Source organism: Brassica rapa, chromosome A04, assembly GCF_000309985.2.
Source record: "Brassica rapa cultivar Chiifu-401-42 chromosome A04, CAAS_Brap_v3.01, whole genome shotgun sequence".
NCBI lineage: Eukaryota > Viridiplantae > Streptophyta > Magnoliopsida > Brassicales > Brassicaceae > Brassica > Brassica rapa.
In genome coordinates, this window is record NC_024798.2 from 20,894,237 (window position 1) to 20,921,791 (window position 27,555).

At 34.0% G+C, this 27,555-nt stretch overlaps 3 protein-coding genes and 1 pseudogene across 4 annotated transcripts; 2 read left to right on the forward strand and 2 right to left on the reverse strand.

Annotated features, from left to right (window-relative positions):
* Positions 1-444: 444 nt before the first annotated feature.
* LOC103866039 (prolyl 4-hydroxylase 1) lies at positions 445-8,945 on the reverse strand. 2 transcript variants are annotated; one of them, XM_009143912.3, is made up of 21 exons: positions 8,310-8,881; positions 8,026-8,073; positions 7,837-7,893; positions 7,698-7,750; positions 7,565-7,630; positions 7,222-7,296; positions 7,041-7,115; positions 6,888-6,958; positions 6,747-6,798; positions 6,517-6,606; positions 6,320-6,412; positions 5,966-6,230; positions 4,723-5,906; positions 4,561-4,630; positions 4,384-4,470; positions 4,199-4,287; positions 1,261-4,090; positions 1,083-1,167; positions 944-1,009; positions 786-838; positions 445-714 (listed from the first exon to the last, which is right to left on the reverse strand). In XM_009143912.3, exons 1-12 carry the CDS (start codon positions 8,374-8,376, stop codon positions 6,123-6,125), a joined length of 855 nt encoding a protein of 284 aa, XP_009142160.1. In that variant the 5' UTR covers positions 8,377-8,881; the 3' UTR covers positions 445-714; positions 786-838; positions 944-1,009; positions 1,083-1,167; positions 1,261-4,090; positions 4,199-4,287; positions 4,384-4,470; positions 4,561-4,630; positions 4,723-5,906; positions 5,966-6,122. The 2 variants fall into 2 exon arrangements, with proteins under 2 accessions (XP_009142160.1, XP_018513722.1); XM_018658206.2 differs by lacking the exons at positions 445-714; positions 786-838; positions 944-1,009; ... (7 more) ...; positions 6,320-6,412; positions 6,517-6,606 and having other exon boundaries at positions 6,743-6,803; positions 8,310-8,945.
* On the forward strand, positions 8,377-11,956 carry LOC103866161 (annotated as a pseudogene).
* Positions 11,957-16,551: 4,595 nt separating this feature from the next.
* LOC117133385 lies at positions 16,552-20,347 on the forward strand. Its single transcript, XM_033289428.1, has 4 exons — positions 16,552-16,879; positions 17,633-17,929; positions 18,008-18,101; positions 20,327-20,347. Coding segments are annotated over exons 1-4 (414 nt in total). The 5' UTR covers positions 16,552-16,877.
* Positions 20,348-20,446: 99 nt separating this feature from the next.
* On the reverse strand, positions 20,447-21,383 carry LOC103866038 (transcription factor IBH1). Its single transcript, XM_009143911.3, has one exon. It carries the CDS (start codon positions 21,236-21,238, stop codon positions 20,762-20,764), a length of 477 nt encoding a protein of 158 aa, XP_009142159.1. The 5' UTR covers positions 21,239-21,383; the 3' UTR covers positions 20,447-20,761.
* Positions 21,384-27,555: the final 6,172 nt, after the last annotated feature.

Genomic DNA, 27,555 nt, shown 5'->3' on the forward strand with positions numbered 1-27,555 from the left:
CTCTGTACATCTTTAGATATTATCAGGACACAAGGAAAGTTCCATGATTTTATAAGAAAAAAGTGGTTAAATGGACATGCATGGCATTCTTGAAAAAGAAAATATAGCTAAGAGACTAAACTTAGATTGATTGCTATCTTTTCAAGGTCGACCTTAAAAGAAACTCAGAAACCTTTGCTATGTAATGGAGATGTTTGCATGCCTTGATTTGCCTTCCATGAATGCTTCATTTGTCGTTTGTAGCTTCAGGACAACCCAAACGATTCAGGTTTGTAACCAAACGATGTTGGAATTTCTGGACTCAGACATTGGCCTCGAAAACAGGTCAAACTTTCACTTAGCGTGTTCTGATTTGGAATCAGAGCAACCGATCTTGTCTTCTTATTTTAATTCACCGTTTTATGGATTATATGTTGTGATAATTGCAAGTAACTTCATGTATGCATGCGTGAGAAAAAAAATCAGGAATAAATAGACTCCATTACATTGAATGAGGGAGACAGAACTATAAACCACAGAAGAGAAAACAAATCCATGGAAACGATGATGAGCATAAGCAGATACTCTTACATAAACCTTACAAATTAGGGAGACAAACTATATAAAGGCCGGCTTTGTTTGAACATGAGCTAATTAGGATTTGTACATAGCGTCCAAAGAACCAGGTGGCAGCTTTCCCCTCTTCTCCAAGAATTCCACAGCATCCTTGTCAATCTAAAACCACAAGATGATCAAAAACACCATTCAACAATATAAATTGCGATGATGGAGTTTTGTTAGTTTACCGCTTTCAGCTCTTCATCGAATTTGGAAACAGAGTCGCCCGTAATGCAAGAAGCTTGATACCAAAAAAAAAAAAAAACCAAAGCTTGATTATTAATCTAATTCAAAGCGTAAGTAAAGAGTATATAATCTCTCTCTCTCTCACGCAAACGCTTCTTACCAACGCCGAACCCGATGAACGATACCAGACCTCGACTGAAGAGGTACTCGTAAATAGAAATATCGCCTACAATCATAAAGCTAAAAACTTAGTCTTCCCTCCAAATACAACACCCAATTCATGAGAGAAAGTGGCTAACCTTTGTAGTTGATAGGATTGGTAGTAGAGGAGGAGGAGGAGGAAGAAGAGGAAGAGAAAGTACGGCCTTGACGAACGCGGTAAGCCTGTGAACAAAACGTTGGTCGAAAATCAGATAGATCGCGCACAAACAAAGAAAAAAACAGAACATCGCAAGCGGTTTGATTCTCGAGATCTACCTTCGCGACCAAAGATCTCAGGTTCGCCCTCATGGTCGGCAATTAAGGTTTCGACAATTGTTCGATACTCTTGCCGTTTAAATATGTTTATTTAGTTCTATGGGCCCTGCCCCTGGCCCAAATCAACTCAATTTCAGAAATAATGTTGCATAGATATAATTTTATATTTTAATATTGTAGAAATAGAAAGAATATAATATTTTAATATTATATGAAATTACCGATGTTCGTTTTTGTGTGATATTTTTGTGGCAAATCGGTTTTCAAATAATGTCTAGGGGATTTATATACAAGTTCGTTTTTTCTCCCAATAGTTCATTTTCTATGAATTTTCAAAGAAAGTTCTTTACTTTCTTATTTGTAAATGTATTTATATTTTATAATAATCACACAAAGATTTGACTATTGCCTTCTATAATGTTTGTATCATTGAATTCAGCTTTGACAAAGAAAAAACCTTTACAAAAATATATGGATAATAAATGTAAGCAATGCAAAAAGACAACAGATCTATGTACATGCCGAGTTTTTTTTTTAAAAGTTGAAGACAGAGACAATTAAATAGAAAAGCTTAAAATGTGATGTATAAAATGATATTATTTGAAAGTAGCAAGATTATAACAAAATTTACATAGTTGGTTTGACTTAAAAGAGTTGAAACTTAAATGCTATAGTATATTCTTTAATTTGCTGGAAGATTTGAACATGCGTAATAACCATCGATTGTCTAACACAACAATAATAGAGAAATAGGATGCAACCTCTGCCAACACTAGAACAAATTGATTGTGGCCTGCCACGCTTTAAAGTAGAAGTAAGGTTGAAGAAAGCTTCTATATTTTTATGCGTAGATAGAATACCCATACAATAACTATGAAGAATCGGCCATTTCTGCGGGTTTTTAGGAGTAGCCTTGATCAACTCCTTTGCATCTCACTCTCAAATAAGAGTCATGTCGACCATCTACATTACCCAAACAATGAAACAAGACATAGCCCAAATCATTATGGTAATTCTACTTACTATGCTACTCCATCTGGGACATCAAAAGGTTCCCAAGGCTTATTGATTTGCTGTTTTTGCTCACATACATCTAAGAGCATTAATATCCCTGCCTCTTAAGGCTGACTCTTTCAAAAAAAAAAAGTTTAAAATCATGTGGGTCCCACTATAAATTAAAATCTGCCTCTTCTACCTCTTCAGTAAGAGGTGAGTTTGTAAGGGTTTTATCACTTTTCGCGGGCTCCACTGATACGTGGCAGTCTGCGATTAGTCAATTTTTAATTTTTTTTTTTAAATCGGACAAAACATAAAAATAATAATAAAAAAAAGTTTAAAATCCACTCTCCCTCCCCTTTGCGTTAATGCTGCTCTAAGTAACGAAAGAAATATGCGAGGAAAAGAAAGTCTAAACACGAGTAAGCTATACACAAAACATTTTAGGGATCGAGAGATGTTATTTATTTCAGTACTTCACAATCAAAAATGAATAAACCAGAAGAAAGCAAGTGTGAAATTAAACAAGAACATTTTTATGAAGCTAGAGATCAAGCAATAAGGGATAAATCGACATAAAGTGAGTCTCAAAGTATCTAGTTACTTTATAACGATATGAATCTGAAAAAAGAACTCATTATTAATTATTGATGGTTGAGAGTAAGGTAATGACATTGTCATCAGTGCGAAGTTTGTAAGTTGATCACACATGGTTTTTAGAGTTTGCGGGTGAAGCTGGTGTGCCCTTCCCTGCATGAATATAATATACTTTTTAACTTTAGCCTTTGATTGGGTTCCATTAATTTCTAATCTTTTGAAAAGAATGAATGTATATAATATACTTCATATATAAATTCTCTGCTTAACGTTGCAGTTATCAGAAACCGTTAAAGTGAACACAAACTGTTTTTTGCTTTCTTTGCATGGATGGGTCTCTTCTTTCGTCAACTCATAAAATATTCTTATGGGTTTTAGACTAGGCAGCCATTTATGCGGGATATTAGTAGCCTATATAAGTCAACTCCTTTGCATCGCACTCTCAAATAAGAGTTCATACAACCCGTCTCTATATTATCCAAACAAGACGTAGCCCAAATTAATCATTTTCTTGCTGTTCGTGGTAACATCTCTTTGTACCAGTTTTATTTTAAGAAGTTGGTTGGTTTAATAACTTACAGAAAGAGAGATGCATTATTTTATAACAACAATGATAAATTAATTACATAGCTATAAAACAAGTTTGTATTTTATCTTTGTTACATTTTCTTAATAATCAGAAACATGAATGTGGAGCAAGAATTACCAAATGTCAATGACCAACTTTATCCACTTTGGTTTAGACCAACAGTAAAACGCATACTGTGTACACTAATTTAACAAGAAGCTAAAGGGTAATTGCGTGTGTTGGTAATAAACGCGAGATACAAAGAAAGAAAATTCCTTAGGAAAATGAAGCGAACAAAAATTCTTTAGTAGAATTCCTGAGATATATGTGTAAAAATTGCATGCGAAAACAAGCATAACAATAAGCATGATTTATTCTAGATAGCTTTCCTCTCCATTCAAACAATGGAGTAAAAGTTCAAAACACATGATAACAAAGCCACCACGGTCAAGTGGGGAAACAAAGATACGATGGATAGGGGAAAATCATTAACACCAAGAAACGTTGAGAAGTCCGAGGCCAATTGATATAAACGCCAACCAAACAAGTATAAATCCGACATTACAACCATAGATAATTCAGTTCACAGCATTGCAACATACACAACAAACGTATGAGACACGAACATGTCATTCCTCGGATAATCCACGCAGGCTACGGTTCTGCCTTCTGAATGCACGAGATAATAAGAAAAGCACACATATAGGAGTTAGTTTTTAAACTTCAAAAGCCAAACTAAAAAGAGCAGAGAGAGAGAGAGAGGGGAAAGATTCATACCCTTTCCTCATGATAAAGTTCTAACTCGCGTCTATATTCTTCCCACAACTTATCCGACTTTCGCTTGGATTTGTATAAGGCCGACGCTTCTGAGAAATATGTAAGCAAAACACAGATGAACATGTTGTCTTTTTCTCTTATCTCTATCACTAGGAAAATACCAAAATAAATTCAATTTTTATTACCCCAACCAAATTTAAACACATATCCAGCAGTAAACCAGGCGAGCATATTACTTAAATTATTGACTGTGTTGATGACCGATCTTTTTCCTGGAAGATCAATTGCAGATATCAAAATAAAAATAGAGGCTCGAGATTTTGATATATTTCATCAGGGGGAAAAGAGAGAAAGTGGCTAACCTTTGTTGTCGATAGGATTGGTAGTGGAGGAAGAGGAAGAGAAAGTACGGCCTTGACGAACACGGTAAGCCTGTGAACATAACGTTGGTCAAAAATCAGATAGATCGCGCACAAACAAAGACAAAACAGAACATCGCAAGCGGTTTGATTCTCGAGATCTACCTTCGCGACCAAAGATCTTAGGTTCGCCCTCATGGTCGGCAATTAAGGTTTCGACGATTGTTCTTATCCTTCGATACTCTTGCCGTTTAAATATGTTTATTTAGTTCTATGGGCCGCCCAAATCAACTCAATTTCAGAAATGATGTTGCATAGATATAATTTTATATTTTAATATTGTAGAAATAGAAAGAATACGATATTTTAATATTATATGTATATATATATACTTATTTATTTATTTTTGCTGAAAAAAGAATATAATATTAAAATATCATATTCTTTCTATTTCTAAAACGAAACACACCAACTTTGATATGTGTTATATGTGTTGGAGGGAAAAACGGACAATTCTTATTACAACAATGTTTTGTAGTTCCGATCTAATCATACACTCATCACATGTGCTAAAATTTATTGACAGAAATTATGAGTTGACTATCTATTAATACCAATGTTAAAAACTACGCTAGGCGGTAGTCGAAACTAAAAGATCGGAGATTAAGCGGAGATTAATTTTTGGTACTATTTTCAGTTTTTAGGATACTTTCTGTAATAGATACTATTATTTTGAACAGTTACCATTAATTTCAGCTAACGGTGGAGAGAGGGCTTCGAACGACATCAAAGAAGGCAGACGCGGAGGCGGATCTGGAATTGGACGAAATCGCAACGGAAGAAGTAGCGGATGGAAGAGACACAATCACCACCATAGTCATGGGAGAGAAGAGCTGCTTCAAGAGGAGGATGGAGGACCGATGGAGCTGGGGTTGAAGAGATTCAGCGCACCTAAGGGTAACTCTCATATCTTTTCGCTAACAAATTCAAATGATGGCAAGGAATCTCCTCAGCAAGTAATAATAACACTTCTTGCATTTTGTAATGGATTTCTTTTAGCAGCTTCATGGAATCCTCCGTCCCTTTAAATTGATCGTGTAAAGCACAGTGACTTTATAATCTCTGACTTTTGATATACTCTTTTTGAACCTTGAATTTTATCATCTATTATTTACATACATATTCCCCCTCATATGTATTTTGTAGATCATATCAGAGATTTTGTAGGGCATATCCAACCCTTCTCAGCACTAGGTTTAGGACTTCATATATTAGTTTCTTAAATAGTTTTCTAATATAAGTTTTGTATCTATTTTTAAGGTTTGCTTTCTTCATACACAGACACGTAGGTAAGCCTATCAGTGTATATGTGACAATGGAATAGTAACCAAAGATTTGTTGCTGTTGGGTGACAAGTGATTACACCTCCAAATCCAATATGTATGTAAATGATAGATTATAAAATTCAAGGGTCAAAAAAGAGGTATATCAAAAATCTTAGATTCTAAGACATTTTCAATATAAAGTCACTGTGGTTCCTTTAGTTTATAAAGTTTTCAAGTCCCTCAAGAAGTAGCTTTTTGTCTCATCCATTTAGTAGCTGACCATTTCTCTCCAGACAGAACTTCACATCCTCCATGTATGCTCTTTGGATCTGACTGTCCATCAAGCCCCTGAATAACACAAGATACAAGGCAATATGAAACACAAAGCAGCCCACATGATTCATGCCTGTGTCAATAAAGAGACTGAAGAAACAAACCATGCTCCAGAAGAGAACTGCGTCTCCTTTGGTGGGTTTCACAGAAATGCCTTTCATGATTTTGCCTCCACATGTGCATTCACCATCACCAGCCTGCATTTGAAAAGAGACAAAAATATATACAAATTGGTTTCATAAGAGAGAAGAAACAAATGTGTTATAAAGAGAACCTACACAAGGGGAAGAAGAAGCTATACCAAAGGGAAATAAGTTTCACCTCCTTCAACATCATCTGTTAAGTACATTAGCATTGTTGCTACGCGCTGACCACCACGCTTCAGATTGAACTGTGTGGAAAGCATAAGACAGAGATATGATGTACACACAAGATAACTTACTCAAGAAACTAATTGTTCTAAGACGATAAAGAAGAAGAAGATCAGAACCATAAGCAAGATATAGAAATGAAATATAACCAGAGACTTACAGTGTCAGAAAAGTAATCGTGATGTGGTCTGTAAAACTGGTTCGGTTCATATCTGCACTGCAGCAGATTTTGATTCATCAAATCAAGAAAACAACATTTGCTTTGACTTAAAGAGTAGTAAGATTGCAATTGTACACGCACCTTAGGACTTGAATGAGTTCTCCATTCTCTGCTGGTACTTGAGAAAAGACTGAGATTCTCTTTTCAATTGCCTGATAGCAAAAGGAAAAGAAATATAATTTATCAAATTGAAATGACATAACTTTTGAAAACATTAGAGAGCCAATGACCTACCTGAATAATTGGATAACTTCTTTCTACGTGAGTTAGAAACATTCCAGAGCTTGTCCTCACGTCACTTTTAACTCCCTAAGCAAGATGAAAGTAATAAGAGAATGTATAAGATTTTGAATGCTTATCTAGAGTATAGTGGAACAGTGGAATCTCTAGAGTGTGAATATGAATTTCGCAGTACCTTTCCGGTTTTAACATCGACGACAGTGGAAACCTGAAGGCGAGGCCTGGCGATAGCTTTGAGGTGTTCACATTCCTGAAGATATACAAATCAAGAGAACAATAAGAAACTTGTTTAAAAGGCAAAACAAAATGATAAAAGCCGTTTTTGCTAACTCTTATGGTAATGCAATTAGAACAATGATAATAAAAAGGTTCCATCTAAGGCCTAACATACTTTGAATATGTTCCTCTAGAAATATGATAGCATGTTGTATAGAAGTAACAGATCATTCTAACTCATTGCCACCAAGTTTAACTCAATGAACTAGTCACTAATATATATAAGGGGCGGTGTAGATTACCTCTGAGCTGAGGAAGTTATGAAGCACAATAATTCGAGGGGACCAACTAACTACTTCAGGCTTGACCTGCACTAAACCAAATCAACATTAAGAACAGACCTTGAATTTACAGAATGGATATGATAAGACTTACATAGCCAAGCCGCAAAGCTTCTGCATCTTTGTCATTTGCCCACCGGGAAACATCTGAAAATATATGAGTTATCGCTATAATTTCCATTTAATCTCAAATTAATCTTTCCAAGAATAGTCTTGTCCTAAATTATACGAACCTCGGAGATGTCGAGAGCTCTGTCCCCGAAGCCCTCTTAAGGATGGTAATCCATTTCCTGAAACAAGAAGCAACTGAGAAAATCAAAGGACACCACAACAATAAGCAACATAACATCACAAAGAATCAAAAGACATTCAAAACTACAAAATAAAACATATTCTAAAAAAAGGAAGAAAGAGGTAGTTACCGTACGAATCTTCCAGTCTGTTGATAAAGGCCAATTGTAATAAGGCACCTGCAGATTCCAGGGGAAAACAAAAAACAAGAAACACAAACTACATGAGTTACCAAAAGTGCCGTTTCAGTTCCTCATAAAAAGTCAATGTCATAGTCGTCTCCGAACTAAAAAAAAAAAAACAGAACAGATTTAAAGCTAGAGTCACGGTAATGAAAAATAAAGCTATATAAGATCGAGAGGTGACATCAAATTACAGCTTTATAGCCTCTGCTATAAATAGAGAGAGAGAGTACCTATGATCATTCCGACAGTGACAAATGTCAATAGACCGAACACGATCTTCATGGCAGGAGCTGCCATATGTTTCCTATGTTTTTTTTTTCGTTCTCCGACCAAAAGGAGCAGATTAGTAACAGTCTTTCGGAGAGGAGGTTTGAGATTTGGGGGTGTGGGAAAACGTCAGAGGAGTTTCTTTGAATGGATCTGTGCTCCTTTATCATTTGAAAAAAAACAGAACCTTCCTTTCTTTCTTTATTTATTTTTTCTTTAATAAATAGCTCAAATTAGTTGAAGAAACGATTAGCTCAATTTCAGAGACCCAAAAATATATGTCAGAATTATAAAGATTTTAAAGATTAAAATATAATGTAAAAAAAATTCTTTATTCTTTAAACAAAAAGATGTTTTAGTGTCGTCTTAGAGTATTTAAAATTATATATATATATATATTTTTATAGAAAGTTATAATTAATTAGTTTATATTAAAAATATATATAAAAAATTAATTATATTGATTTTCCTATCGAGAAATATAGTAATTGTTGACTTGAGTCAATGTTAGCTTAATTAATTCGAGAAATATAAAACGAATCTATCGCATTTTGTAATTTTGTTATGAATTAAATAACTATTACAATTACCAACTGAATAACTATTAGAATTAACATTAATCCAAAATTTGTCGACCGTCCATTAATCTATAAAAAGATTAATCTAACAGCAACTCTTCCATCTCTCTCTCACACTCCCGTCGGTTGCTTCATGTCGTCGTTTGATGCTCTCCCTTTGTAGTACTGTTTCTCCGTTGCAGCTTCCGACGACTCCTCTCCTCCTGGCTGCTCCAATAAGTTTCAAACGGTAAAATTCCATTTTCATGATTCTCTTCACACTCTCTTACTCCTCCTCGAACCTTCCATCTACAGGTGAAGGTCTTAAACTGGATCAATGATGTTAAAGGTTCCTACTTTACCGGCTTCGGAGCTTCCTTACCTTCTAAAGCTCGTCAAAGCCGTAGACTTCACGCTTTTCTTGTAGATCCTCCGGACTCATGTTACATTCTCTCTTCAAGGGTCAGTCTCTCTCTTCTTAAAGTCTATGACTTTGCACAGATTATTGAATGTTTGTTTTTCCAGTTAGATGGACGCATTTGCAGTGTCCTTCCGTGGGAACTGTGAGAAGGCCAAACACGCTGAAGCAGCTGGTGCTTCTGCTCTATTGGTCATTAATGACAAAGAAGGTTTGTTTTTTTAACTTTTTTCAAAATGGGTTTGTGTAAAGATAGAATCTTTTTAAAAAAATAAATAAATAAATAAATAAATAGAAGCTTTGTGTTGTCTGATTTAATCTTTTTTTTTTTGGTTAGATCCTGATGAGATGGTGTGTGTGGAGAAAGACATGTCTTTGAATGTGACTATACCTGTGTTAATGATCTCTAAGTCAAGCGGGTATGCTCTCTACAAGTCTATGCTAGAAAACAAGAGTGGTGAGTGTGTGTAGTTCGTTAAATAGGCTTTTATTGAGTTGTTTGTTGTTGTTGATTTTCTAAAAAAACGTCTTTAATTTGTTTTTGTAGTTGAGCTTCTGTTGTATGCACCAACTCGTCCTGCTGTGGACATGGCTGTTTGAACCGTTGTCGTTGGATCTCTGTGGTCTGACCTCACAGATCCTGACCAAGCTAATGAATCTTACAGCATATCATCAAAGGTTAACCATCTTGTTTGGTATTCACCATTGGTAGCTATACTAAATGAGAGGCTAGGAAGATTGATTTAGAACTTAATTTTTGTTTTTTTTTTTTTTTTTTTGAACATTGGCTTTCATATTAAAGAGCAAAAGAAAATAAAATGTTTACAAGCCCATCTGGCCTTAGTGTCTACAATACCCATTAGTAAGAAACTCATAATTTAGAAACTTCCATAGTGTCACAGGTGCTGTGTTCTTTATAGTAACAGCCTCCGTTTTTCTGCTGCTGCTTTTCTACTTCATGTCATCATGGTTAGTATTGGTGCTCATCATCTTCTTCTGCATTTTTGGCATGCAAGTAACATTCTTGTGGTTTTGAGCTAGACTAGTGTAGAGTATTTGAGATTGAATGTATGTTTGTTTTCAGGATATGCATAAGATCATTATGGCAGTTTTATTGAGGTATTCTCAATTCTTCCTAAATGTTAAACTTCTTAGGATCTCTTAATTAATTGGATATTATGTTGTGATCCGCCTGCAGAAAGTGGAGACATCTTGGTCGGAAAACTGTGAAGCTCCCTTTGATTGGGACAGTGTCATGGATGTCGGTTCTGGTGATTATTATCTGTCTGGCGTTTACTGTATTCTGGTTTGTGAAACGACACACATATTATTCATGGGTTGGACAAGACATATTGGTAAGTGCTCTGTCAATGTTTCAGTTCCTTTGGTTTGCACTATGTGTAAGTATTCATCAGTCAAATTGTTTGACAGGGGATCTGTTTGATGATCACATCCTTGCAAGTGGTTCGATTACCTAACATCAAGGTAGCTTAAGTCTTGACTTTAACTTGTTATGTAGTGATTTGTGATTAAATGCTGAGAGTTCTTAGGTACTCTCAGGTTGCTACTGTGCTTCTCTGCTGCGCCTTTGTATATGACATTTTCTGGGTGTTCATATCACCGTTGATATTCCACGAGAGTGTTATGATTGTGGTGAGTTTCTAAATCGCAAACCATGTCAAATTTAGCTGGTTGAGATCCTTACTTTTTAGATCACTTCTTTTGTAGGTTGCTCAAGGGGACAGGAGCAGCGGGGAGTCTATGCCAATGTTTCTCAGGATTCCTCGGTTTTTCGATCCTTGGGGGTAGCTACCAATGATTGGTTTTGGGGACATTTGCGTCCCTGGTATGCTTATTTGCTTTGCTTCCAGGTATACCACTTCTCAGAGCTTCAAATAACACACTTAGAACCCTTTAAATCTCTAGATGTTTGTTCAATTCTGTATGAGTTTGATGATTTCTCTTCTCTTTGGTTTTAGATATGACAAGTTCAAGAAGAGGGTAGTGTCAAGTGGGTACTTTCTTTGCTTGACTATTGGTTATGGTGTAGGTAAGTTTCACTCTTCAAACATAGCTGAAGCATTAGTTTCTTTTTAGACAAGTAATATATATTGATTTCTTGTTCAAGACGGCTTCTTACTTTCTGTTGTGTAGGTCTGTTACTGACATGTCTAGGTCTGTATCTAATGGACGGACATGGCCAGCCTGCGCTACTCTACATCGTTCCCTGCACACTTGGTAAAATACCGGAAGCTTGAGTTTCTCTTCTACCATCTGTTCCTGTCCGTTAACAAAACCTGATGTGTTGTTTCTCTGTAGGTTTGGCTGTCGTTATGGGGTTGGTAAGAGGAGAGCTTAAAGAGCTATGGAACTACGGTATAGAAGCAACAGAGTCTTACACGCCAGAGGATCCTCTGCCTGTGGCATAAGACTCATGACATGTTGTACAGAGTCCATATAATATAAGCTTCTCTTAAATTTAGATGCATGACCAGTTCTCATTAATGTGGAATTGACCGGTCTATGTACATGCACGTGTGTTCCATTATTGATAAAGTAGGCCAATCGTATGAAACATATGTATGACCAACTTCATAATAGTATAATATATGACATGTGTGGATAATCCAGTTCCCACGTAAAGTTGCGATCGCTTATTTAGAAAGAAAACAAATTCGGAGTTACGTAGTTTAGTAGTCTTTTCGTCTTCGTTAATTCACTACAAGAAAACAGCGGTATTCTGACGGAAGATCCGACGGAAAATGAATTCCTCGGAATATACCGAGGCATTTCCGAGGCAATTCCGAGGAAATACAAAATTTTGCTTCCTCGGAATTCCGTCGGAATATTCCGACGGAATTCCGAGGAAAACACATTTCGTCGGAATATTCCGACGGAATACCGAGGAAACTAGTATTCCTCGGAAAAAACCGATGAATTCCGAGGAAATATTATAGACGTTAGAGAGCCGTTGGAGAGCCGTTGGGGATTTTAAAAATTCCGAGGAAATTCCGACGAACTAGCCGTTTGCATCGGAATTCCGTCGGAATTTCCTCGGACCGTCGGCAGGATTTCACCTATAAATACAAGCACCCCTCTTCCTCTTCATTCACACCATATCTTCATCCTCCCTCTCACTTTCTTTACACACGAATTTGATTCATAAAAAACATGTCTTCTTCCAATTATTTTCGTTCTTGGATCGATCGACCTCATTTGGATCCGAACACGAGATTGCTTACGGAAGAATACCAACAAGGTATAACCGAATTCATGGGGTTAGTTCACCGACAACCGGAAGCAAAAACAGGTATGTTAAGATGTCCTTGCTCTAATTGTAAAAATAAAAAAGTTATTAAAGAATGGGATGTTTGGACTCATTTATATTTGAGTGGGTTTACACGAAGTTACAAAATTTGGTATCATCATGGAGAAACTGATTATGAACTTGGTAGTACTAGCGAACCTCAGCCACCGGTTAGATTAGAAGATCCAATTAGAACGGATGTAGATTACGGTGTAGGTACTGAGCAGATGGTAAATGATCATTTTAGAGGGGAAGATTTACCCAATGCCGAAGCTAGGAGATTTTATGATATGTTGGATGCTGGAAAGCAACCATTGTACGAAGGTTGCAGAGATGGTCATTCAGCTTTATCATCTGCTACAAGATTGATGGGCATTAAGACGGATTATAATTTGGCTGAAGACTGTGTGGATGCGATTGCTGATTATGTAAAAGGTATTCTACCTGAAGATAATGTAGCTCCTGGCTCATACTACGAGGTTCAGAAACTCGTAGCTGGTCTTGGTTTATCGTATCAGGTAATAGATGTATGCAGAGACAACTGCATGATTTATTGGAGGGCGGATGAACAGCGGGTTTCATGCAAATTTTGTGGGAAGCCTCGTTATAAAGATACGAGTGGAAGAATTCCAGTACCATATAAAAGGATGTGGTATTTGCCTTTGACGGAAAGGTTGCAGAGGCTGTATCTGTCTGAACGCACAGCGCAACCAATGAGATGGCATGCGGAGCACTCAACAGATGGTGAGATCAGACATCCTTCAGATGCAAAAGCGTGGAAGCATTTCCAATCAAAGTATCCCGACTTTGCGTATGAGAGAAGAAATGTCTACCTTGGATTATGTACTGATGGTTTCAGCCCGTTTGGCAAGAGTGGAAGACAGTATTCTCTATGGCCAGTCATTCTTACACCATACAACCTACCCCCAAACTTGTGCTTGCGACGAGAGTTTTTGTTCCTCTCGATTCTCGTTCCCGGACCAGAGCATCCTAAGAGATCACTTGATGTGTTTCTTCAGCCACTAATATATGAGTTGCAACAACTATGGACTCAAGGTGCTGAAACATACGATGTTTCGTATAAAGAAAACTTTCAAATGCGGGCAGTACTAATGTGGACAATAAGTGATTTTCCAGCATATGGTATGTTATCTGGATGGACAACGCATGGAAGGCTATCATGTCCATATTGTCAAGATAACACTGATGCTTTCCAACTAAAACACGGAAGGAAAACGTGTTGGTTTGACTGTCACAGGAGATTTCTACCACCAGATCATCCATATCGTAGAAGTAGGAATTTGTTTACGAAGAACAAGAGGGTGTTTGACAGTCCACCTCCGGAAATTCGTGGGAAAGATTTGAAGACACAACTTAGAGATTTTGGTGCAGAAAGAACGCCAGACGTCGGTGGACATGAGCATTTTCCGGTAGATGGTGTTGGAAACCTACATAACTGGCACAAAAAAAGTATTTTTTGGGATCTGCCATACTGGGAGGATCATCTACTAAGGCATAATTTAGATGTCATGCATATCGAGAAGAACTTTTTTGACAACCTGATGAACACGATCCTTAATGTTCAAGGTAAAACAAAGGATAATTTGAAGTCAAGACTGGATTTAGTCGATATATGTGCTCGTTCAGAACTTCATGTTGATGAGAGTGGTAGGGCTCCTTTTCCCATATACCGACTTGATGCAGCGGGAAAGGATGCGTTCTTTGATTGGATTTCAAACGATGTGGAATTTCCAGACGGTTACGCATCTAATTTGCGTAACTGTATCGACAGAAAGGAAGGAAAGTTTACTGGCTTGAAAAGCCATGATTGCCATGTAATGATGCAGCGTCTCCTTCCGTTTGCCTTCAAGGAACTATTACCACGAAATGTTCATGAAGCAATTGCAGGGATAAGTGGTTTCTTCCGCGATTTATGCACAAGATCAGTGACTCTTGAAGGTATTGAAAATTTGAAGACTAACATAGCTGTGATTCAGTGCAACCTTGAGAAGATATTTCCTCCCTCATTTTTTGATGTTATGGAGCATCTTGTTATTCACCTGGTAAGAGAATTGGAGCTTGGTGGTCCTGTGCAGTATAGATGGATGTATCTGTATGAGCGGTATATGTTCCATTTGAAGAAGATGGTGAAAAATTTAAGTAGGGTGGAAGGGTCTATAGTCGCACAGATGATCAATGAAGAAACTTCAAACTTTGCCGAGTACTACTTTCCAGCAGAAGTTCAGACCAAAAACAGAAGACCTGCTCGGCATGATGATAGAGGCGAACGGGCAACATATCATTGGAAGGTTCCAGACATTTTCACAGACGTTGGACGACTTAGCGGAAAACCAAAAGACCGTCGACTTACTGATCAGGAGCGCAGTCATTTGCAAACATATTTACTCACCAACTGCGAAGATGTTCTTCAATATGAAAGGATTTTCATGGCAGAAAAGCGGTTAGAATATAGATACGCCACAGAGGACGAACTAGAAGAAATGAAGCAGAGAGAATTTGGTGGATGGATGTTTACCTATGTGAGTGATGGTTTGGCCAGAGGTGAAACATTTGACGATTGGATACGCGAGATGGTCGTTGGACCAAACTTTGTTGTGAAGTCATATCCGAGATTTTGTACTCGAGGATATGCATTCACAACTCAGAAGAGGAGACGTTCGAGTACGACTTACGATGCTGGTGTTTGTTCTGCATCAGGAGATGATGTATACTACGGACACATAAATGAGATTTTGGAAATCAAGTATTTGGGCATGGTTGGATTGCGCTGTACTGTTTTCTATTGTGACTGGCACGACAACACTCCAGATCGAGGTGTGAGAACAGATGCATTTGGTGTTACATCAGTAAATTCAAGACGGAAGCTGCAATATTATGATCCTTTCATTCTTGCTTCTCAGGCCGATCAGGTTTGTTATATCAAGTACCCCCGGGTAAGGAACAGAGATGATCCATGGGTTACTGTTACAAGACTCAACCCGAGAGGCCGAGTTCAGGGAAGTTCTGAGCTGGAAGACCCACTACAACCAAGCACATCCGGCAACTTAAGTGCAGCAGAAGATTTAGGTGGAGTTGGCCTTGTAGTCGATTTAACTGACTTCGGAGAAGAAGCCGCCGTTCACGAAGAGGATGAACCAGTGATTGGAGAGTTTCACCAAGATCCAGATTCAGATTCATCTGGTGATGACGACTCGGAAGAAGACTAGCCTCGACCTTTTTTTTTTTTTTTTTTAAAGGAAAATTTCGAGGAAATTCCGAGGACAGATAGGTTTTCCTCGGAATTTCCTCGGAATAGATCTTCTCGATTGAAAACCCCAAGTTCCTCGGAATTCTGTCGGAAAATTCCGAGGAAATTCCGAGGAACTCTTTATGTTTGTCGGAATTTCCTCGGAAAATACCGAGGAAATTCCGAGGAGATGGGGATTTGATTATAGATTCTTTTTCCTCGGAATCTCCTCGGTATATTCCGAGGAAATTCCGACGAACATAAGGATTTCCTCGGAATCTCCTCGGTATATTCCGAGGAAAATCCGAGGAACTGGGGGTTTTAAATCGAAAACAACGTTTTACGGATTGAATAACACGTATATAACCTTCATTAAGTGTCATAACCAGATTATGATGTTTGGAACTATGAACTTTGGTGTTTTATCCAATAACAAACACTTTTACGATTGCATGAACGAAAACCACACAACGTAAGAGAAACACTTATACACTTTAATAAACGGTAAAGGGAATACTTAGAATTATTTTTGAAATTGTGTTATTTCATGGTTTATGATCATCTATACAAAGAATCCTCAATGGTATGCATTATAATTGTATAAGAAATGAAATACGGCGAAAATAATCGATGTTTTAAAACCCCAAACCCTGGTTCCTCAGAATTTCCTCGGAGATTACCGAGGGTATTCCGAGGAAACTGGATTCGTCGGAATATTTTCATCTAACCGGGTAAACGAAGCCGCCAAATATTTCGGGAAAATTGAATCATAGAATTCCGAGGAAATTCCGACGGAAGTATAAAATATTTCCGAGGAAATTCCGACGGATATTTTCCGTCGGACGCCTCATAAGATTAGGGCGAGCCCGATCTTCTTCCCCATTTCTCTCTTTCTCTCCGCGCCGCTGCACATCTCCTCTCGCGATTCCGGCGATTTCCGGCGATTCCACCGTTCTCTCTCCCGTTTTTCCGGCGATTCTCCCCTAATCCTCCCCCATAATCATGTAAGAACCCTATCCCACTCTTTTAGGTTAGATTTGTATGGTTTTTAAGTAGATTTGATGATTTTGGAATGAGATTTATAGATTTTGTTAGGGTGAATGGTAGATTTGTGTAAAATGGAGTTTGATTATGTATTTCACTTGATTTGAATTTTTTTTTTAGTTTTTATCAATTTTGTGGTTATAAAAATCGAATTTGAAATTATATATATATATTGAAAACGTTTTTTGTATATAAAATCTATTTTTGCATTTTAAATTCATTTATAAATTTATTAAACATTTTTAAAATCTATAAAACTTTTTTTAAGATTAAAAATCATTTATATAATATTTAAAAACATTTTTTTTGTATTTTATATGTAAAATATAAATTTATATATTTATTAAACATTTTTAAAATTTTTAAACTATTTTTTATTTATTAAAACTTTTTTTTGTAATTAAAAATGATTTATAAATTTATTAAACATTTTTAAAATCTATAAAACTTTTTTAAGATTAAAAATCATTTATATAATATTTAAAAACATTTTTTTTGTATTTTATATGTAAAATATAAATTTATATATTTATTAAACATTTTTAAAATTTTTAAAGTATTTTTTATTTATTAAAACTTTTTTTATTAATTATTAAACTATTTATATTTTTGTGATTAAAAACTATGTTTTTAAACTATTTTTAATTTAAACTGTTTTTTTTAATTAAAATTATTAGAACTAATTTTTAAATATGTTTTTTTTTAATTTACAGGTCTAATGATGATCAGATCCGGCCTCGCCAGCGTCGTAGCCGGGGTGGTATGGGGAGCCAGTCTCGGGGTTCTTCCAGCCATGTTCAGGATTCCGTTTCGCCCCACAGCTCATACCAAACATCTCCCTCTCCATTACTCGCTCCTGCTGCTCCCTCTCCCGCTGCTGCACCCGCTCCTGGTCCCGCTGCTGCACCTGGTCCTCTGGGAGTGATGAGGGTTGCGGAGTTGGTTCGACAGCCCGGTCGTGACCATCTTCCCTATCTCACTGAGTATCCACATGGACATGGTCAAACATGGTAATTTAAACTTTTATTTTTTAAACTATTTTTAATTTTTAAACTATTTTTTTATTAATAATTTATTTTTTTTGTTAGGTTCAACCGATCCGGGAACGGGATCAGCGCATGGATCAACCGTATGATGTACTCGGCCCTCGACAGCGGACATCCGACTTTCACTCACTTCCCTGTCGAGAAGCAGCATCTGTGGTTTCAGCAGTTTGCGGTAAGTATTCTAATTTTTAAATTATATTTTTTATATTATTAAAACTATTTTTTGTAATTATTAAACTATTTTCTATATTTATTAGACATTTAAATATTATTAAAACTTATTTTTGTAATTATTAAACTAATTTATATATTTATTAGACATTTTAAATATTATTAAAACTTATTTTTGTAATTATTAAATTATTTTTTTAATTATTAAACTATTTTTTATTTATTAAAACGACGATTTTTGTAATTTTTAAACTATTATATTTTTGTGCTTAAAAACTATTTTTAAACTATTTCAGCAAGAATTCAACTGGAATGCCGATGATACGCTCTCTATCTATCACCATTTTGTCCATAAAGTTATGGACAACTATGGGAAGCAGATGTACGAGTGGAAGAAGAAGTGGGAAGTAAACAAGGTAGTTTTTAATTTATTAACAATTTTTAATTTATTAAACTATTTTTAAAATTATTAAACTTTTTTTTTTTAAATTAAAAGGTCCCAAAGTCGATGAACGGCACGGTCTGGAAGGAGTTGTGTGCGCATTGGGATAAAGAAGAGACGAAAGAAACTTCTTCCACCAACTCCAACAACCGCAGGAGCGACCGTAAAGGAAAGGGCATCTACAAGCATAACTTGGGTGCTCAATCTATTGCCACTCTGGCGGATCGCATGGTAAGCTCAACCGCTTTTTCTTCAATTATTTAAGTTTCAGAATTTTATTTTTTTTGCATTTTCAAATCTCTAATGTTTGTCTAATTTATTTTTTTTCAAGGCGGAAGAAAATGAAGGCCACCCAGTTGATGATCTCGCCCTTATGAAAAGGGCGTATACCAACAAGAAGACCGGCCAGATTGATGATGGTCTTGTGAGGGACGTGGTCGACCTGGTCCAGACTCAGGTGTATGACGAAGTGTCTCAGCTTCAAACCGATGATGACGATTCGACGGCCTCGACCAACTTGTCTCGGGTTCGAATCAACGAAATCGTTGAATCGGTAAGTTTTTTTTTTTAAAAGTTCAATTTAATTATTTCTTGATTTTTATTTTATCATCAATTTAAATTATCTTAACTTCGTTTTATTTATATTTCAGTCGGTTCCAAAGAAAAAGGGACGTTTGGTCGGTTTGGGTCGTCGCTCCCGGTCGGCTGCTCCTTCTTCTGCACCACATGCGTATGTTGATCCAGAAGTTCTTACGGCTCAGCTGAAGGACAAGGATGATCGGATATCTGCGTTGGAGGCTCAGATGGCAGCTCAACAGGCGGGCTATGAGACCCAGAAGAGGCTGAACGAGCAGATGATGGACATGATGAAGAGGATGTACCCGAACGAGACGTTCCCGAACATTCAAGACCCGTAGTTTTTTTTTTTCCAAAAACTCTGAATGTTTTATTTAAATTTGAATATTATCTACTATGTTTTATTTTATGTTTTATTCAATTTTAATTTTAAATTTTAAAAATTTTAATTTTTTTCCAAAAAAAAAAATTTTTTAAAAAAAATAAATTTTTTAAAAAAATAATTTTTTTCAAAATTCCGAGGGAATGGAGGTCCTCGGATAATTCCGAGGAACTTTTATCCCTCGGTAAATTCCGACGAACATTAAGTTCCTCGGAATTGTCTGAGGGAAAGGATTCCTCGGAATTTTCCGAGAAACTCAGTTCCCTCGGAAAATTCCGAGGGAAGAAAGTTCCTCGGAATTTTCCGAGGAACAAATGTTCCTCGGAAATTTTCCGAGGAACAAATGTTCCTCGGAATTTTCCGAGGAACTTTCTTCCCTCGGAATTTTCCGATAAATATTCCGAGAAATATTTCGTCGAAACTTCCGAGGATTGGACCATCGGAATTCCTTCGGTATTTTCCGAGGAACCTTCCGACGAACATTGTGTCCTCGGAGTTTCCTCGGAATTTTGTTTCCTCGGAATTCCGTCGGAAAATTCCGACGGAATTCCGAGGAATTATGAATTTCCGAGGAGTTATTTCCGAGGACTTTTTTCGTCGGTATGTCCTCGGAATAACGTTATTCCGACGACATACCGACGATTTTTTCCCTCAGTATCCCGATGTTTTCTTGTAGTGATTATGTGATTGTGTTGTAATTTGATTTTAATTCGGCATGAATACTGTAGTCTGTGCGTTATAAAAAAAGGGTATAATATTTGTTCTCTAACATTAACAATCATGTGTATAGTATAAGCTATACAAATTATAACGTAGATTTTATGATAGTTAAAAATTTATAATCAAACTATAGTTTATTTTGTAAATTAGAAGTAAAATATATAATCCAGCCATAGAAACATCATTCTCATAAAGAAAAAGAAAGTAGTGAATATATAATTTCAACTGCAAGTTCCCAAACCCTAATGTTTATAATGTTTTTTTTTTATATACAAAAGCAATACCAACTTAAACAGCCATAGAATGATAAATATAAAATCCCCTATTAACAAAATTCAAAAAAAAAAAAAAATCTTTTGTAGCTTATTGACTAGTACATATCCACACATTTCATGTATTGATATACCCTATCTTACACGTATGTGGCGATCACCCCATTCCAATACTATGTGTATCGTATATCGTTATATGCATCATTGATGATGATTATGATTATTGATGATGATCATTTCGGAGACAAGCCATCAACAAGACACTGCATGACCTTGACCTGCATACTAAGGCACTTGATGTAATGAGCCGTCTCTTCCATCAGTTTTGAAGTCTCCATTCCTCCGCCTCCCGGAACAAGATTTCTCAGCCTCTCCGCCGCTACATCCTCTATTGGATCTCCCCGGTTACTTCTTCTCCTCATGAGCCACGTCACCCTCCTCTTCCTCCTTAGGAATCTTACGTTCTTGTTGTTTCTTTTAGCGGCTTGGTGTAAGAGGCTTCTACTCCACAGCCGGTTAGTTGCCCCGGCTGCTCTGGCCATGGACACGTACGCAGCCTTCTTGATCTTCTTCACACGATCGCTTGTTTTATTGTCAGGAGAACTGAAAGAGTTTTGTGTTCTGAGGTTTGAGAGGGTTTGGAGGAAGTGGAGGGCAAAGACGTCCTTTTCAGGGACGTCTGTGTATATGGGGTTGTATGCAGAGGCCATTGTTTGGGTTCTTAGAGAAAAGAAAGAACTTGAGTTGAGAACCTTTATAAAACTTTTTTGAGGATGACACAATATTAGGGTTAATAAATAGTGGGGAGAGAGAGAGAGAGAGAGAGAGAGGGAGGGAGGGAGGGGAGAGAGAGAGGAAAAAAAATACTATTTAGTCTTCCTTATATAATTATATTTAACATTTCTTTTAAAATTATGGTTTTTTTATATCACAAGACACACCTATCAAATTCACTATAAAGTTCAACCATATGTAAAGTCTTTAAAGATGTTTATTATTTCATGTTCTAAATATGACAAAAAATTGTAAAGAAAACCATATATGAAGAGATGAAGAGAACTGGATGTGCTATTAGCTTTGATAGATTGAATTTAGGAGCTTTATAAATGACTCGTCAAATGTAATTGCATGAAAATATGAGAATGTGAAGTTTAAGTAATTAAGTGGTAGTTCTCTAATTATCTTGTACTGTTAAAATGTTTACTGGTGGATAGTTAGATGTCTTTTATTTTCATTTTAACTTCCTTGTATATATTCATAATCTTTTATTACTTTTCCAAAAGAGAAACATTTTGAGCTTACAAGATAATTAGATGTGTTAAATCATTTTAAGTTAAGAGTTTAAAACTGAAGTAATAAAATTTACATAGCAAAATATGTATTTCGATAAGTATAATATATGTAGGGTTAAAGTCTTTCAGAAATAAATTAAATGGGCATTTTAGTGGGAAAACGATGTTTTGGTTTCAAGGAAAAAGAGTGATGCCAATAGATTAACAGAACTTGGCTATATTTTTACCAGTTTGAAATACATAACATAAATGTTAGTATTTCAACATTTTTTTTTTAAACGGATGATGTTTACGTAGACGCAAAATAATTAAAACCCTTTTGGCTCGTAGCTTTGTAGAATCGGAAAAGGAGCAATTAGGAGCAGGCATCAGGTTATGGAACAAAATTCCACCCTCATTTTTATGTTTCTTTGTTTGTTTTGATAAAATGTTAATTTTAGCGACGAATGCGTATGGATTAATTAACGTGAACAGCTAATAGAGACAATTATGATAAATATTAGGTAAGCTATATATATCTTATCTAATATGTATTCATTCATGTTAACATTAATTAATGATGATACTTATGCAATGATTCTGGGAATCATCTAAGCTCTTTTTCTTTTTAGTAAAAGCCTAAGCTCATTTTTATTGCAAAAGAATTAACAGCAAAACCCAACAAAAGAAAATCCATTAGTTGAGTTATATCACTTGCCCGATCTCTTATTAACAAAATTCAGCACAATCCAGCGCTCTTAAAACAACCGATAAAAGATTTTATTCGATCCCGAATTTGAACGATGCGAAGTAACACAGTTGAAAACAAAACAACGTAACTATGATTTACTGGGAGAGTGTCGACTGTCGAAAGACGTAGTAGCCGCTCGCATCAACAAAGATAAAACGTGACAAAAGGTGATCAAAGATATAAAAATATTCACCATGCAAGATCAGCGATACAAGTATATAAATACATCTTCACCTTTTTTTTAGTATTTGAGATCATTTAATTGGTTTGACCAAAAGATGACACCAGCATTATATTATATGTACACTATATAATAAACAAGTTTTAGAAAAGAACACAAACAAAAGAAATGAAAAAATAGGAGAGTAGAGACTTGAGGAATACAATTTGTGTTTGGTTAAGGCTATAATTTAGCATTAGTCCCATCTCTTTTGTGTTAATCACTCTCCCCCTACCGCTTTTCCGCGGGACGTATTTTACACGCCATTAATTATTTTGTTTTATCATTAATTATCATATATCCCTCTTTAAAATTTGATTCCAAAATTAATTAATTCCCTTAATCAGTCTCAAGGTTTTATCACAAGGTTTCAAATTATACATCTATATCATAGAAGAAATATTTGAAAACTTATCAGGTGACTAAAGTATCTGGAAATCATAATTAGACCGGGTGATTGTGGTCGAGTGGTAAGGAGACGGGGCTGAGACACCAACATGTTTCAGGTTCGATCCACCTGCTGCGCGAAACTAAGTCACAATTATCCTGGTCACCCAACACGGATATGGGCCCATGCTTTAGGGTCAATTTGAATACCCGGAGAGAGGGTCTATCCGTGGGCTGCACCTCCCCTTGGGGATTAGTCTGGGCCTCTCCATGGGCCTGGGATACCCCCAGGTTAATCAAAAAAAAAAAAAAAAAATCATAATTTGCGGACACAAAAAAATGATATTAGGAGTTTTAAACTAAATGAATAATAAGATATCCTTACTAATAAAAGGAACCTTTTGAGGCTCCATAGAGCGTCCACATCAGCAAAAAAAATTTCTCCCGAAAGATGACACGTGGCATAAAATATAGTTTTACATTTTAATATTACTAATTTTTGAAAATTATAAATAATATGTAAACAAACATCATAAAAATGGAAAAACTACATTAAACATATGTAAAATTACCATTTTTCACTTAAAAAAAAAAAGACGGCATATCTCCATAATGTAACATTACCGTTTTATAAAAAAAACAAAAAACAACTAATAAAAGGAACCTTTTGAGGCTCCATAGAGCGTCCACATCAGCAAAAAAAATTTCTCCCGAAAGATGACACGTGGCATAAAATATAGTTTTACATTTTAATATTACCTTACTAATAAAAGGAACCTTTTGAGGCTCCATAGAGCATCCACATCAGCAAAAAAAATTTCTCCCGAAAGATGACACGTGGCATAAAATATAGTTTTACATTTTAATATTACTAATTTTTGAAAATTATAAATAATATGTAAACAAACATCATAAAAATGGAAAAACTACATTAAACATATGTAAAATTACCATTTTTCACTTTAAAAAAAAAGACGGCATAGCTCCATAATGTAACATTACCGTTTTATAAAAAAAACAAAAAACAACTAATAAAAGGAACCTTTTGAGGCTCCATAGAGCGTCCACATCAGCAAAAAAAATTTCTCCCAAAAGATGACACGTGGCATAAAATATAGTCTTACATTTTAATATTACTAATTTTCGAAAATTATAAATAATATGTAAACAAACATCATAAAAATGGAAAAACTACATTAAACATATGTAAAATTAACATTTTTCACTTAAAAAAAAAACGGCATATCTCCATAATGTAACATTACCGTTTTATAAAAAAAAACAAAAAACATTATATATAATTTAGAAAATAATAAATATATTTAAACATACAACATAAAAAATAGAAATACTTCATTAAACATATGTAAGATTACCATTTTACATATTTATTTTTAAAAAATAATATGTAAACATACAACATAAAAAATGGAAAAACTACATTAACCATATGTAAGATTACCATTTTTCACTAAAAAAACGGTTTATCTCCATAATGTAACATTACTATTTTGTAAAAAAAAAACATTATATGTAATTTCGAAAATAAAAAAATAATATGTAAACATACAACATAAAAAATAGAAATACTACATTAAACATATGTAAGATTATCATTTTACATTTAAAAATAACAATAATATGTAAACATACAACATAAAAAAATGGAAAAACTACATTAAACATATGTAAGATTACCATTTTTCACTAAAAAAACGGCTTATCTCCATAATGTAACATTACCATTTTATAAAAAAAGAAAAAAAACATATATATAACTATTTGACTATTTGTCCAAGTTCTTCTATTAAACATTGTCGTTTTACATTAAAAATGGAAAAATACATTAAGATTTAACATCTATCTTAAAATATAAAATATAGATATTAACTAAATATAAAGTATAAGAAAGAGAAATACTCAATATATAGAAAAATAATAAGTAAATATTATAAATATATAAATATATCAATTATATGTACAATAATAAGTAAATGCACAATTTTTTAAAAATGGAAAGAGTACATTAAATATCAAACATATATATTAAAATGTAAAATATAGATATTAAGTAAATAGAAAGTATAAGAAAAAGAAATACGCAACTTAAAAATAATGGAAAAAGTATATTAAGATTTAAACATCTATCTTAAAATGTAAAATATAGATATTACGCAAATGGAAAGTATAAGAAAAGGAAATACACAATTTAAAAAAATGGAAAAAGTACATTAGTATTTAAACATCTATCTTAAAATTTAAATCTATCTTAAAATATAAAATTATTAGTAAATAGAAAGTATAAGAAATAGAAATACACAATATAAAGAAAAACAAATAATAAGTAAATATATAATATAAGTAAATACCCAATTTAAAAATGGAAAATTACATTAAGATTTAAAAATATATCTTAAAATTTAAAATATAGATATTACGTAAATAGAAAGTATAACAAATGAAAATATACAATTTAAAAAAAAATGGAAAATGTACATTAAGATTTAAACATCTATCTTAAAATGTAAAATAGAGATATTAAGTAAATAAAAAGTATAAGAAATGGAAATACATATACAGGAAAATAAATAATAAGTGAATAATGTAAATATATAATATATAAATCATATATATAATAATAAGTAAATACACAATTTTTTTAAAAAATGGAAAAAGTTCATTAAGCATTAAACATCTATCTCAAAATGTAAAATATATAATATAAAAGTAAATACACAATTTAAAAAAATGGAAAAAGTATCTATCTAATATAAAATATAGATATTACGTAAATAAAAAATATAAGAAATGGAAATAAACATTTAAAAAAAATAGAAAAAGTATATTAAGATTTAAACATCTATCTTAAAATGTACATTTATCCTAAAATGGTAATAAATTATATAAAAATAGAAATACCACATTAAACAAAAAAAAAATGTATGGTTTTACATAAAAAAAAGTCCCTATAAAACTCATTATTCCATCAACATCAACCTCACACTATCAAGGAAAACTTCAAAGCACTCGGGCAAAAAAAGGTTTCACCATCAACTCTTGCCGTCCCAAAAACCTTTAATGACCTTGAATGAGATTTTTTATAATAACAAACTTTTTGTTAGATGGATTCATTGTTGGGAAAACCGCAACTTCCAAAATCCAAACTTATTCATGGGAATTGAATTGCTTTTCATAGATTCAAAGGTATTCTTACAAATTTAAATTAATCTAATCTATAATTTTATTGTTAATATTCATACTAACTTTTTCATGATCAAACCATTACAGTTAATAACCATTCAAGCGTTTATCTCGAACCACTTCTTTCCTCGCCGAATCAGGTATTGGTTCATGTTGGTTTAGTATTGTTTTTGGTTTATTAACCGGTTTAGGATGGTCCTATTGTAAATATAATTTAAGTTGGTTTAGCATATACTATGCTTAAAATAACTTAAATTAAATAATAGTAATATTATGCTTAAAATATAATTTTAGAGAGTTTTCAAATATAGTTTACAGAACATTATAGGTTATGAATTTAATTTATTAAATTTGTTTATTACTTAAAACTATTTTTTTTTTTAAACATACTGAGTTATAAATATCAATGATGGATTGGTGAGTATAACATGAAGACAAAAATATAAATATCTGATTTTCAAGATAAGAAATTCAGCTTTTATTGAGTTACTCAATATATAATATCTTAAAAAGTTTTTTTTAAATATACATAATTTATATATATAGATTAATCTTCCAAACTTAAACTATTATATTATATATGAATAATGTTTTTAAATAAAAACAATTTCTAATTAAAAAAAAAAATAAAAACAACAAATGGTTATTTTCAAATAATGGATGTAATTTACATTATACTATCATTTAACAAGTATTAGATACATTTTGATATATCATTATTTTCTATGTCAAGAAAAAAATAAATTGTTAAACATCAATATCATCTAGGTTAAGTATACGAACATCACAAATTCAAACATCACAAAAAATATTTACATAAACATTATAATACAATAATTTAATCAAAAAATACAATTCAAAAAAAAAAATTCAAAATATTTGTTATATACTTAATATTTGAAAATTAAAGATATTTTTGCTAAAATTGTACTTACCTTGCCAAGGAGATCGACCATCTTATTACGGATCGATCGATTGTTGAGCATGTTGTCGATCCGAAAATACTCTGCAGTTTAATTAAATATCTAAAACACTTATTCCAACACTCAACATATAGTTTTGCTAAATATGATAACTAGATAGCCAACAAAATTACAAAAAAAATATTTAAATAGTAAAAAATATGTTAGTTTAACATGTTAAAATTTAAAAATAAATTTATAATTAAATAAATTTTAATTATATACTACATACAGC